The following is a 15,024-nucleotide window of genomic DNA, read 5'->3' as shown; positions in this document are numbered from 1 at the left end:
ACGTGTGCCTCATTCCCGGGATTGTGGCATTGCTGGCAAGACCAACCCTTTACTCATCTCTTCTTCGGGGAAGGTGAGTCACTTACGTAAACTGCTGCTAAGTAAGCGTTTTAGATAAGATGCAACTGGATGGAGGAGGAGGAATCACTGATAGACCAGTTTGGGTTAAGGATGGTTGTCTATGTCGCTGGAGGTGAACTGGTTGGAGTTACTCATATTCTCAAACTGCTATAGTGAGACTAATTGCACCTTTTGAAGATTATTCAGCCACTCAGCTAGGGAAACGGTTGCAATCAGAGATCAAATTTTGTACTGGGCCAGAATCTCAGATCTACATACTGAGTGTATTACCCTTGCCTTACTTTCCCTGACCCCCTCACAACCTCTTCCCTCTGTCCTCCCCCCCCCCCCCCCCCATCCATCCAATACAACTCCCACCTCCTCCTCATCCCAACCAATCTTGCCAGCTCCTGTCCCACCCCTCATAAAATTGGTGATCCATATGTTACAAACTTCCTGTTTCATTGCTCATTTGCAATTAGTCATTCTTCACGGGAAAGATATGATATCACACCCCAGTTAGGAATCATTCATTAAATCTCATATCAGTGCAGGCAATTTTAGTTTACACTACTCTGCAAGAGAGAAACATTGAATTTGTCTACTCCACAAGGTTTTTTCTGAATTTCATTGGTGCTGCTTACCTTGGTGTTCTTGTATCAATGCAAGTGGTTTGATTTCCAAGCTCTTTCAAAAAAGGGAATCATTCTTCTCTGAGGATGTACTGGCTCTATTTTGTAAGAATTTCTTGTGGATCGGAGAAAATGTATGAGGTTGGCTTGGTGGGGTCTTCTGTTCACTTGGAGTTGGTCAGGAATTGGGGACCAAATAACAAGTAAATCCCATTCCCGATGGTACACTCTTGGCTATGGTTCAGTTTAGTGTATTGTCATGTGTACAGAGGTACAGTGAAAAGCTTTTGTTGCATGCTACCAATCAGCGAAAAGATAATAGATGATTACAATCGAGCCATTCACAGTGTACAGATACAGGATAAGGGCTTAACTTTTTGCCCTATGGGAAAGGGGTGAAGAAGGAGTGGCCAGGTATATAAACTCCAGATTCTGATCGGCTTCAGAAAGACTAATCAAGCAGCAGTCCCTGTAGCTTCCATTTGTTCATGATGTAGTGTGTTTTTAGGGGTAGTGCTTTAGAAGCCATCTGCTTCCAGGTAGAGTGTAAAGAGGTCCTACTTATGTTACATCATAAAGCATAATTCAATTTGTTTACAAACCCAAGTTCCAGCATGAAATGACTAATGGCTCCTCGGTTGCAGGTAGACTGTTTCTCCAATGTTCTTCAGTGGAGGTAATCTACTGCCTCTGAACCACTTAGTTTATGCCTGACCTCATCCCCTTATTGTGTGGATGATACCTAATTCACTCTATTAGCCTGGGAGATGCCTCACATGAGAAGTAAGGAACAGGCAATGAAAGTGGCCTTGTTTGGTAGGTCACTGCAAATTGCCCCTGGTGTAGCAGGATGCTGGAAATTAGGGGGAATGTGGGGAAAATAGGTTATAGGGAAAACTTGTAGGATAATGGAATTATTCTGTGACCTAGTATGGACTCAATGAGTCAAATAGCCTCCTCCTATGTTGTAAGCACGTTTGGAAAGAGCACCTGCTTCAGAAGAAGGCAGCGGAATGAGCAGGGCACATTCACAGACTCTGACCCGAGCAGATCTTGAGGCTGCGACATTTGCTTTAAATGGGCCTGTCTCATTGATGGAGCAGTGAAGGGCCAAAAGGGCAATTCTGGTGACTCCCACTGGAAAGATTCATGGGGGAGAATGGGAGGGGAGAGTGTAAGGGTTGCTGTGGTGGTCCTTGGAAATTAAACAGATTATTGCAGCCACGCTATGGTTTTTGCAGGAGCTGAAGGGGTGTGTTGGTAAGGCATTTACTTCCCTCAAAATGTCCACTTGTCCTTCAACCTCAGATGCATCTTGATTGGTGTTTTCACAAAGATAGAGTTAGGTTGTGTGAGAGAGGGAAACAGTCCAGGTAGCTTTAGCGTAACTGTGCTGATCTGTCATGTGCTTTCTCAACTTTCTTGTTGTTCCGCCCTGCCTGTGTCGCATCTTTCTGACAAGGTGACACGGTTTCCAGACCGTGGCAAGCTGGGTCCATTATTCAACCTACATTTGACCAGGGCAGTCACATCGTCATCATGACCACTCCTCAAGGTGAACAGTGAAGATGTTGGTTTTGTTGGAGAAAGATAAGTCAGCTGGATTGTCACCAAGCTCTGCCTGGCATCTCAAGCCAAGTCTGCCCTTGAGGAACCAGTTACCTCCTGCTGACACATTAGGAAGGTTTACACGAGGCAGAACTCATGACCACAATCATCTGGTTGAGATATGTTCTGGGAAATCAAACGATATTAGGTTGGGACATGCAGGACAAATTTGATCCGAAAATGGGAGCCTAGGGACTTACACAGGAAACTGTGGTTGCCCAGTGTTTTTAACATCACCTACATGTTGATGGTGAAGTGGCTTAAATAATATCGCCATTGCTTCATAGCTCCTGTGACCTAGGTTCAATCCTGACCTGAGCTGCTATCTATGTAGAGTTTGCAAGTTCTCCCTGTGACTATGTGGTTTCCTACGGGTCCATCGGTTTACCCCACTTCTCAACGTGCTGAGTGTTTGCAGCATTTCTGGGTATTGTTTCAGATTTCCAGCATTTGTGATTTTTTAATGATTTTCTTTACACTTTACAAGGGGTCGGTTTCAAAATGAGCAGTTACCATTCAGACACCAAGTGGTAGATTATCGACAGACCATTCTTGTTTTAACCATTCTGCAGGGTATTCCCATTGAAGTGAGGAGAGGTCCAGAGAGCTTCCAGAAGGCGATGGCTCATTCTGGGACCGAAGCTGGTGCAAGTGCTCCCAGGCGGTGAGTAATGAAATGGGCGATGTGCTGGGGGTGGTGGTTTTCCATGTAGAACGAGACACCCTTCACTGTGGTTCCTCAGAAGGTTTGACAAAGTTGCTGATTTCTGGTTGTGTTTAGTGAACGCAAAAACATGTATTTTCACTGCTGGAAAGAACAGTGCGCGATGATCATCAAGTTGAAATTAGAATCCCAGCTGAATGTTGGATGGGCACCTTCAGTGAGGGCATCTTTATTACAATTGATCCATACTAATGGTCAAGCAGTTGCATAGCTTGTTGCAACTGTTTGTGGATCATGACCCCCACCAGCCCTCGCTTTAAAAGGAAATCAGAGACAATCCTATTTGTTAGGAATTTCTCCACCAGGGGTAGTGGAAATATGGAACATCCACCCTCGAAATTGCCGTGGATGTTGGAAATCAGATATTTTCAGGACTCTGGGCTTATTTTAGCTGTGGTTTGAAGGGACCCAGGACAAAGGTTGGAGTTGAGGGTCAGGTCGGGTATAATCTCATTGAGCAGATGGGAGGAGGTGAATGAGCATCTCCAGCCCCTGCATTACCCATTGAGAATCTTCACTTCGTTGCCCCTAGGAATATTCAAGCATTGTGGAAACTTTCCATGTCCCATGTAACAGCTGGCAGCATTGCTTTCCATCCAGAAATAACGAGGATAACAGTGTAATATGGAGGGTGATTTTCCTGGTTTCTGCCCCAAATTACCCTGTGTTTCTATTTATTCTTTTTTGGGGGGGGATCTGGCTTTCAGTGTCTGTTTGTTCACACTGAGTTGATGGAGCTGAGCTGCCTTCTGGATCTGCTGCACTCGTTATTTGTTAGGTGGTTCAGGCTTTTCATAGCAATAAAATGCTTGTAAAGGGTTAAATGTGGTTTGTGCTGTTGAAGGTAACTACAGCTGTCAGTCAGTTGTTGACACAGAGTGTTTTTCTTGGCCCCAAGGTGTCTTCATGTGATTTGCCTTGAAGTGTTTTGGTTGTGTATACTCCTGTCCATGGGAACCTAGTTCAGTTTCATTACGTGATTTTTTTGTATGTGTGTGTGTGACTCCTTCCACAAGGGTATTAGACTAGCCCCCTGCCTTGGCCCTTTCACCGGCATCGTGGATGCTGACTGGGTGACGTTGGTGCTGATCAGCTACTTAAAAGTGACGGACGGGCATCAGGCATCAGTGGATGTGGTGTCAGGCAGGTGGTTGACCTGCACTTCTGTTCCAGTCTCCACCACTGTGGCAAAGAGAGCGGACGATCAGACCGTTTCAATCCAGCGATTCAGATGGCCCTTTCAGATTGATTACGGACAGCACAGCATAGAGCTACTGCCACACTGCCTTAGCGACTTGGGTTCAATCCGGACTTCGGGTACGAACTTGAGTGCTGTCTGTGATGAGTTTGCACGCTCTCTCCCTGTGATGATGTAAGGTTCCCCTGGGCGCTCCAGTTTCCTGCCACATCTAAAGACATGCGGGTTGGTAGGTTAATTGAACGCTGTAATTTTCCCCCCGTGTGAGTGGGGTGGGGCAGGTGAGGAGTATCAGGAAGGAGTTGATGGGCATGAAAGTAAGTGGCGGAATGGGACGAATGGGGTTGCTGTGAGAACTAGCCAAGAGGAATGGGCTGAATGTTGCAAGGAAATATGAGACACTATTAACATGCAGCCAAAACACATAGAGCTGGCAGAATTTAGCTAAGTTACTCCAGCACTTTGTGTTTTGCTCAAGATTCCACCATCTGCAGTCTCTTGTGTCTCCATTAAATACAGCCACCGGTTGAGTCCTGTGTCTTAAGTTGAGTTAGACTGCTGTGGGTTTGGGTCTCAATGCTGAGACTTAAGCATTAGTGCTTAAATTGATCCTCCTGTATGGAGAGTGACCACTGCTAAAGGTGCCACCTATTGGACAAGGCGTTATATCCTGGCACAACCACATTCCTAGGTAGATGTAAATATTCCATTGGGCGATTTATAGGAATCAGAAGCGTCCTTTTTAATCTTTATCCCTTAGAACAGATTATTAGGTCATCATTGCATTAAGTTTGGTGGGAATTGCTGTGTGCAATTTAGCTGTGGCATTTCCTGCAATATTGCTGGGTCACAATCCTCGAATGCTTCATTAGCAGTATTCACTTTGCAGTGCCAAAGGTCATGGAAAACCTTTATGCAAGTTGATTCTCTTTTTCGTTTGCTCTCTTACTCCCACTTGCTCTTTCTCCTTGAGTTAATCAGTAATTAATATTGCTCATCTGACTAAAAAATAGTGGCATCTTTATTATTGTGAAGCAACACGGTGGCGCAGCGGTAGAGTTGCTGGCTTGCAGCGCCAGAGTCTCGGGTTCGAACCAGACTTCCGGTGCTGTCTGTACGGAGTCTGTACGTTCTCCCCATGACCTGTGTGGGTTTTCTCCGGGTGCTCCGGTTTCCTCTCACACTCCCAAGACGTACAGGTTTGTAGGCTAATTGACATGGTATAATTGTCATTTGTCCCTAGTGTGATGTAGGATAGTGTAAGTGTGCGGGGGATCGCTTGTCATTGCAGGCTGAAGGGCCTGTCTCCGCGCTGTATCTCTAAACTAAACTAAGCATCACAAGTCTCATGTGACCATTGCCAAGCCATAAGAAAAGAGTTGACTGCCATGCCAAAGGAAGAGCCAGCTGGGTACGTGACCAATGGCCAAGGAGAGATGTTTTATGGGAAAGATGGAGAGGAAGAGATTTTGGGCAGGAATTCCAGAGTTTGGGATCCAGATGGTGGAAGGCACAGCAGGCAAAGGCAGGATGAAAAACATTGGGGTTGTGCTTGTGGAAAAGGAACAAAACTGACTCTGTGCCCTTGCCCGAAATGACTGAGGGGGAACCCGAGCACTTCTTTCACCCAACCTATGTTGATTCTAGTGTTCAAAAGGGAACTGCAGATGCTGGAATATCGAAGGTACACAAAATTGCTGGGGAAACTCAGCGGGTGCAGCAGCATCTATGGAGCGAAGGAAATAGGCGACGTTTCGGGCCGAAACCCTTCTTCAGACTGATAGGGGGTGGGGAAAGAAAGAAGGACAAAGGGAGGAGGAGGAGGAGCCCGAGGGCGGGCGGATGGGAGGGTGGGAGGAGACAGCTAGAGGGTGAAGGAAGGGGAGGAGACAGCACGGGCTAGCCAAATTGGGAGAATTCAATGTTGATGCCAAAGGGACGCAAGGACCCCAGACGGAATATGAGGTGCTGTTCCTCCAATTTCCGCTGTTGCTCACTCTGGCAATGGAGGAGACCCAGGACAGAGAGGTCGGATTGGGAATGGGAGGGGGAGTTGAAGTGCTGAGCCACCGGGAGGTCAGGTAGGTTCTTGCGGACTGAGCGGAGGTGTTCGGCGAAACGGTCGCCCAACCTACGCTTGGTCTCACCGATGTAAATCAGCTGACATCTAGAGCAGTGGATGCAGTAGATGAGGTTGGAGGAGATACAGGTGAACCTTTGTCGCACCTGGAACGACTGCTTGGGACCTTGAATGGAGTCGAGGGGGGAGGTGAAGGGACAGGTGTTGCATTTCTTGCGGTTGCAACGGAAAGTGCCCGGGGAGGGGGTGGTGCGGGAGGGAAGTGAAGAATTGACGAGGGAGTTGCGGAGGGAGCGGTCTTTGCGGAAGGCAGACATGGGGGGAGATGGGAAGATGTGGCGAGTGGTGGGGTCACGTTGGAGGTGGCGGAAATGGCGGAGGATTATGTGTTGTATTTGCCGGCTGGTGGGGTGAAAGGTGAGGACCAGAGGGACTCTGCCCTTGTTGCGTGTGCGGGGATGGGGAGAGAGAGCAGTGTTACGGGGTATGGATGAGACCCTGGTGTGAGCCTCATCTATGGTGGCGGAGGGGAATCCCCGTTCCCTGAAGAACGAGGACATTTCCGATGCCCTGGTATGAAATGTCTCATCCTGGGAACAGATGCGGCGTAGGCGGAGGAATTGGGAGTAGGGGATGGAGTCTTTACAGGGGGCAGGGTGGGAAGACGTGTAGTCCAGATAGCCATGTGAGTCAGTGGGTTTATAATGTATGTCGGTCAGGAGTCTGTCCCCTGCGATGGAGATGGTGAGGTGAAGGAATGGTAGGGAAGTGTCTGAAATCGTCCAGGTGTATTGGAGTGCCGGATGGAAGTTGGTGGTGAAGTGGATGAAGTCAGTCAGTTGTCAGTCAGCAGTCGTCAATGTGCCACCATAGATGTGCCACCATAGCTAAGGCTCACACCAGGGTCTCATCCATACCCCGTAACACTGCTCTCTCTCCCCATCCCCGCACACGCAACAAGGGCAGAGTCCCTCTGGTCCTCACCTTTCACCCCACCAGCCGGCAAATACAACACATAATCCTCCGCCATTTCCGCCACCTCCAACGTGACCCCACCACTCGCCACATCTTCCCATCTCCCCCCATGTCTGCCTTCCGCAAAGACCGCTCCCTCCGCAACTCCCTCGTCAATTCTTCACTTCCCTCCCGCACCACCCCCTCCCCGGGCACTTTCCGTTGCAACTGCAAGAAATGCAACACCTGTCCCTTCACCTCCCCCCTCGACTCCATTCAAGGTCCCAAGCAGTCGTTCCAGGTGCGACAAAGGTTCACCTGTATCTCCTCCAACCTCATCTACTGCATCCGCTGCTCTAGATGTCAGCTGATTTACATCGGTGAGACCAAGCGTAGGTTGGGCGACCGTTTCGCCGAACACCTCCGCTCAGTCCGCAATAACCTACCTGACCTCCCGGTGGCTCAGCACTTCAACTCCCCCTCCCATTCCCAATCCGACCTCTCTGTCCTGGGTCTCCTCCATTGCCAGAGTGAGCAACAGCGGAAATTGGAGGAACAGCACCTCATATTCCGTCTGGGGTCCTTGCGTCCCTTATGGCATCAACATTGAATTCTCCCAATTTGGCTAGCCCGTGCTGTCTCCTCCCCTTCCTTCACCCTCTAGCTGTCTCCTCCCACCCTCCCATCCGCCCGCCCTCGGGCTCCTCCTCCTCCTCCCTTTGTCCTTCTTTCTTTCCCCACCCCCTATCAGTCTGAAGAAGGGTTTCGGCCCGAAACGTCGCCTATTTCCTTCGCTCCATAGATGCTGCTGCACCCGCTGAGTTTCCCCAGCAATTTTGTGTACCTATGTTGATTCTAGCCTTGTGACTGTGAGCAGCTAAGCTACCAGACTACCAGACAATGTGGATTGGGAGCCGGAGAAACGGATGAGAGAGGCCCATTAACAGCGGACGGACGCCCACTGAGAAGAATACACCTACAACAGCAATATTCTTGCTGGTGTTGCACAATCAATTCTTTGTAGCCGTGGAATCTGTGTAAACCACAGTGCTGAGTAGCAGCTGCAATAACAAAAGCCCAGTATCTTTATGGGCTAAGCCATCCTATCGTGATGCTATAACCCAGTGGAAAAAAAAATCCAGCCCTGTTGCAGTAGAAATCCTCAATTATCGGATGGCCGAGGTTTATCTTTCCCTCTATTTCCACGTGCTGGCTTTCAAGCATGGCCACATTGTTGTAGAGGCACATGGCTGGTGGCCTCGCAAGATGCTGCTGCATCTCCATGCTTTATCAGCTCTTATGTTTTGATACTGGTTTAAAACTATTACCTGCATCAGAGAGAAAATAATTGGTTTCCCACTGCTGAATCTTCCAGGGGTGGGAGTAGAGACTGTTGTAGTGAGGAGATCACACTGTCAGGAAAGAAGAGAGAAGCGATGAAGGTGAACGCTATTTGACTGGTGAGCAAAAGTATCGTTACTTAATTTAGTGAGAAGAAGTCAGGAATCATATATACCGTGGAGAAGTGGGGTGGAAAGGTGTAAGGGCATATGGATCCCTCCGGTTTGTGAGGCTCTACCCTGAGGCAGCCCCACATAGAAACATAGAAGAAATTAGGTGCAGGAGTAGGCCATTCGGCCCTTCGAGCCTGCACCGCCATTCAATATGATCATGGCTGATCATCCAACTCAGTATCCCGTACCTGCCTTCTCTCCATACCCTCTGATCCCCTTAGCCACAAGGGCCACATCTAACTCCCTCTTAAATATAGCCAATGAACTGGCCTCGACTACCCTCTGTGGCAGAGAGTTCCAGAGATTCACCACTCTCTGTGTGAAAAAAGTTCTTCTCATCTCGGTTTTAAAGGATTTCCCCCTTATCCTTAAGCTGTGACCCCTTGTCCTGGACTTCCCCAACATCGGGAGCAATCTTCCTGCATCTAGCCTGTCCAACCCCTTAAGAATTTTATAAGTTTCTATAAGATCCCCTCTCAATCTCCTAAATTCTAGAGAGTATAAACCAAGTCTATCCAGTCTTTCTTCATAAGACAGTCCTGACATCCCAGTAATCAGTCTGGTGAACCTTCTCTGCACTCCCTCTATGGCAATAATGTCCTTCCTCAGATATGGAGACCAAAACTGTACGCAATACTCCAGGTGTGGTCTCACCAAGACCCTGTACAACTGCAGTAGAACCTCCCTGCTCCTATACTCAAATCCTTTTGCTATGAAAGCTAACATACCATTCGCTTTCTTCACTGCCTGCTGCACCTGCATGCCCACTTTCAATGACTGGTGTACTATGACACCCAGGTCTCGCTGCATCTCCCCGTTTCCTAGTCGGCCGCCATTTAGATAATAGTCTGCTTTCCTGTTTTTGCCACCAAAATGGATAACCTCACATTTTTTTTTATCCACATTATACTGCATCTGCCAAACATTTGCCCACTCACCCAGCCTATCCAAGTCACCTTGCAGTCTCCTAGCATCCTCCTCACAGCTAACCATGCCCCCCAGCTTAGTGTCATCCGCAAACTTGGAGATATTGCCTTCAATTCCCTCATCCAGATCATTAATATATATTGTAAATAGCTGGGGTCCCAGCATGAGCCTTGCGGTACCCCACTAGTCACTGCCTGCCATTGTGAAAAGGACCTGTTTACTCCTACTCTTTGCTTCCTGTTTACCAGCCAGTTCTCTATCCACATCAATACTGAACCCCCAATGCAGTGTGCTTTAAGTTTGTATACTAATCTCTTATGTGGGACCTTGTCGAAAGCCTTCTGGAAGTCCAGATACACCACATCCACTGGTTCTCCCCTATCCACGCTACTAGTTACATCCTCGAAAAATTCTATAAGATTCGTCAGACACGATTTACCTTTTGTAAATCCATGCTGACTTTGTCCAATGATTTCACCACTTTCCAAATGTGCTGCTATCCCATCTTTAATAACTGACTCTAGTAGTTTCCCCACTACCGATGTTAGACTAACTGGTCTGTAATTCCCCGTTTTCTCTCTCCCTCCCTTCTTAAAAAGTGGGGTTACGTTTGCTACCCGCCAATCCTCAGGAACTACTCCAGAATCTAAAGAGTTTTGAAAGATTATTACTAATGCATCCACTATTTCTGGAGCTACTTCCTTAAGTACTCTGGGATGCAGCCTATCTGGCCCTGGGGATTTATCGGCCTTTAATCCATTCAATTTACCCAACACCACTTCCCGGCTAACCTGGATTTCACTCAATTCCTCCAACTCCTTTGACCCGCGGTCCCCTGCTATTTCCGGCAGATTATTTATGTCTTCCTTAGTGAAGACGGAACCAAAGTAGTTATTCAATTGGTCCGCCATATCCTTGTTCCCCATGATCAACTCACCTGTTTCTGACTGCAAGGGACCTACATTTGTTTTAACTAATCTCTTTCTTTTCACATATCTATAAAAACTTTTGCAGTCAGTTTTTATGTTCCCTGCCAGTTTTCTTTCATAATCTATTTTTCCTTTCCTAATTAAGCCCTTTGTCCTCCTCTGCTGGTCTCTGAATTTCTCCCAGTCCTCCGGTATGCTGCTTTTTCTGGCTAATTTGTACGCATCATCCTTCGCTTTGATACTATCCCTGATTTCCCTTGTTATCCACGGATGCACTACCTTCCTTGATTTATTCTTTTGCCAAACTGGGATGAACAATTTTTGTAGTTCATCCATGCAGTCTTTAAATGTCTTCCTTTGCATATCCACCGTCAACCCTTTTAGAATTAATTGCCAGTCAATCTTGGCCAATTCACGTCTCATACCCTCAAAGTTACCTTTCTTTAAGTTCAGAACCATTGTTTCTGAATTAACAATGTCACTCTCCATCCTAATGAAGAACTCAACCATATTATGGTCACTCTTGCCCAAGGGGGCACGTACAACAAGACTGCTAACTAACCCTTCCTCATTACTCAATACCCAGTCTAAAATAGCCTGCTCTCTCGTTGGTTCCTCTACATGTTGATTTAGATAACTATCCCGCATACATTCCAAGAAATCCTCTTCCTCAGCACCCCTGCCAATTTGATTTACCCAATCTATATGTAGATTGAAGTCACCCATTATAACTGTTTTGCCTTTGTCGCACGCATTTCTAATTTCCTGTTTGATACCATCTCCAACTTCACTACTACTGTTAGGTGGCCTGTACACAACACCCACCAGCGTTTTCTGCCCCTTAGTGTTTCGCAGCTCTACCCATACCGATTCCACATCCTCCAAACTAATGTCCTTCCTTTCCATTGTGTTAATCTCCTCTCTAATCAGCAACGCTACCCCACCTCCTTTTCCTTTCTCTCTATCCCTCCTGAATATTGAATATCCCTGGATGTTCAGCTCCCAGCCTTGGTCACCCTGGAGCCATGTCTCCGTGATCCCAACTATATCATAGTCATTAATAGCTATCTGCACATTCAACTCATCCACCTTATTACGAATGCTACTTGCATTGAGACACAAAGCCTTCAGGCTTGTTTTTACAACACTCTTACCCCTTATACAATTATGTTGAAAAGTGGCCCTTTTTGATTTTTGCCCTGGTTTTGTCTGCCTGCCACTTTTACTTTTCACCTGCTACCTATTGCTTCTACCCTCATTTTACACCCCTCTGTCTCTACGCTCACACATTTAAGAAACCCTTTCCCTTTAACTCCATCCTCCACCCCACCCCCCTTATTCAGTTTAAAACCACCCGTGTAGCAGTGGCAAACCTGCCTGCCAGAATGCTGGTCCCACACCTGTTAAGATGCAATCCGTCCCTTTTGTACAGTTCCCCCTTACCCCAAAACAGATCCCAGTGATCTAAGAATCTAAGTCCCTGCCCCGTGCACCAGTTCCTCAGCCACACGTTCAGGTCCCGTATCTCCCTGTTCCTGCTCTCGCCAGCACGAGGAACTGAAGCAAACCGGAGATAACAACCCTGGAGGTCCTGCTTTTCAGCATTTTTCCGAGCTCTCTAAAGTCACGCTGCAGAATATTCATCCCCTTCTTTCCGACATCGTTTGTGCCGACATGCACTACCACTTCCGGATGTTCACCTTCGCCCTTGAGGATTTTCTGCACTCTGTCCGTGACATCCTGGATCCTGGCACCAGGAAGGCAGCACACCATCCTCGTATCCCGTCTGTTGCCGCAGAAACCCCTGTCCGTACTTCTCACAATGGAGTCTCCCACTACAAAGGCGTTGCCTGCCTTAGGCCTTTTTGGTTTTGGCTCAACAGCCCTATTCGCATCACAAGCCAGTCCGCCGCCCTGTGTAAACACCTCTTCTGTCCCGACAGCTTCTAAGTGGGTGAACCTGTTCACGAGAGGTACAACACCCGGGGACGTTGGCATTCCATGCTTCCCTCCGATTCTCACTGCCTCCCACCTTCTCTCTTCCAGTACCTTAGATGTAACAATCGTACTGTAGGACTTGTCGAGGAACGACTCAATTTCTCGGACGAACCGGAGGTCATCCACTTGCTTCTCAAGTTCCCCAATGGTTGAGTACTTTAGATGCTAGGATGGTCCTCTGGTCCACGATGTCTTGTGAAGACCATGGGAATTGGCATTGAGTACTCCAGGACAGCCAAGGGAAGTTCACTCCCTTACAGTCTCACTATTTTCTATCTTGGGAGTTGCAATGAGAAGCAGCAGGGGTCTTTCTAGCTTTGGGCACATGACCAACCGCTGTGCAGAGTTTCTCTGAAGCATCTGTATAACAGATCAGTGGGCGGGCAGTACATTGGCTTGGAATATTGGGTGTCTCCTGCGGAGCTGAACTTTTCTGGAGGCGTGGAGTCATAAAGGATTGAAGCAGGCTGTTGTCCCTGCTGATCAAGATGCCCCTTTTGCCCATATCCCTCTAAACCTTTCCTATCCATGCAATGTCTAAGTGTCTCAGACAATCTTAGAATGATGGGAGGGTTGGGGGAAGGGTCCGATCCCTACTATGGGTGCTGTATGTATGGAGTTTGTACGTTCTCCCCGTGACCGCATGGGTTTTCTCCGAGATCTTCCTCCCACACACCAAGACATACAGGCCTGTAGGTTAATTGACTTGGTTGGCTTGGTATAAATGTAAATTGTCCCTAGTATGTGTAGGATAGTGTGAATGTGCGGGGATTGCTGGTTGGTGTGGACTCGGTGGGCTGAAAGGCCTATTTCTGCTCTGTATCTCTAAACTAAACTAAAGTGAACCAAATGAGCTTGCCTGTGCGGCTGGTCAACTCTGCCTGATTTGAGGAACCTCCATCTCCACAACCCAAGCTCTCTCAGGTGATAAAGCGGTCAGTGCCAATCATTCTCTGAGTCTTGAGTTAAAATTCAGGACCAACGTTCATGTTTGCACGGTACTGAGAAGCTCTTGGAGTGGGTGTGTTCGTTATCACGATACCCAATAACCTGGGAAATAATCAAAGGGCTGTGGTAAATGAGTAACTGATAGCCATCAAACAACTGCAATATTTTACATCTTCTATTTGGCCCACGTTGCTTTCACTTTTTTTTCGTCTAACTTCATAAAATTTGGAATCCATTTTCGAAGCATCATTTTGGAAAACCACAGGTAGCAGAACAAAACTCAGCCTAAACATCCCCAGAATCTCCCAGCACAAGAGCTCGTCCATGCCTGAGAGAAATAGGAAAGGAGCACACTGTCCCTCTACTCACGCCCCACCTCACCCCCATTCTCTTCCTACTCATTCAGCTATGATCACCTTTGTAGAATCTATGTACAAAATGGTCGCTGTCAGTGCAGCGACGGCACAGGGTACTGGCACCTTTAGAAGTGTAACATTTTGTTTTTAACTTTTGAAATATTCCCAAATAATGGCTAAATTAAAAAAAAAAAATGTTTTTTTTTAATCAGGCAGTCATGCTCTTAAATAGCAAGTTGCTTAAATGACAATGAGCCACCATTTATACCAAAAGCAAGGATAAATATGCATTACAGGCACATTTTTGGCCCCCCCCCCCTCCCCAAAAAAGCACTGGCTGTTGTGATAATTCAGTGCCCGAATATCATAACAACCTCATTTATTTTAAGGAATGTGAAAGTCGCTAACTAAATGCAAACCTTTTCCTTACACAGCCCCTCTAGCTTTTTCCTTTCTGTGCACTTCCATGTGTCCCATTCCAGTTTGAAAGTTGCCCTTGAATCAGCTACTTCAAGACAACAAAAACATTCATTTGAGCTAATCCTTTCACCAATTACCGTAAATCTCTATTTCCTGGTTCCTGTCATATCATCCAGTGCGGACGGTTGCTTCTCGTTAATTTAGGGCTGATAAGCCTGTTTATTGCGTTGTTAAGTGATAAGAGAATACCAAGATTTTTGAATCGACCAATGGTAATTGTTTTTCTTTATCACCTTTATTGATGCAGTTTCGAATATTCCCATTGTGTTCCACTCTCAGGTCTGGCCTCTCCCTATCTCTGGACGTACCTTCAATCTGATCACTATACTCTTTCGATTGTGATCCCATGCACTCCCCTGGTGTCTATTTTCTCCCCATTACTGATGGAACATAGAACAGTACATCACGGGAACAGGCTCTGGCCCACAATGTCGAAGCCCAACATGACGCCAAGTTAAACTAATCTGCTCTGCCTGCATGTGATCCATATCCCTCCATTACCTGCATAACCATATTATGCTTGTCTGGTAGCCTCAGCCACTATGGTATCAGCTTCTATTACCACCTTCCAGGTACCCACCACTCTGGGAGTAGAGAAATGGGTATGTCCAGGTGA

At 47.1% G+C, this 15,024-nt stretch overlaps 1 protein-coding gene across 5 annotated transcripts in view; it reads left to right on the top strand.

Moving 5' to 3' along the window:
- Positions 1-15,024, top strand: part of shroom2 (shroom family member 2) — a 150,317-nt gene that overhangs the window by 108,493 nt on the left and 26,800 nt on the right. For all 5 annotated transcript variants that reach the window (XM_033032784.1, XM_033032789.1, XM_033032786.1 and 2 more), the window contains one exon: positions 2,873-2,964. In XM_033032784.1, the coding sequence (XP_032888675.1) occupies positions 2,873-2,964 (92 nt within the window). The remainder of the gene's footprint in view (positions 1-2,872; positions 2,965-15,024) is intronic.

Source organism: Amblyraja radiata, chromosome 14 (genome assembly GCF_010909765.2).
Source record: "Amblyraja radiata isolate CabotCenter1 chromosome 14, sAmbRad1.1.pri, whole genome shotgun sequence".
Taxonomy (NCBI): Eukaryota; Metazoa; Chordata; class Chondrichthyes; order Rajiformes; family Rajidae; genus Amblyraja; species Amblyraja radiata.
The sequence above is the reverse complement of the archived record's forward strand: the minus strand, read 5'-3'. Positions and strand labels throughout refer to the sequence as shown.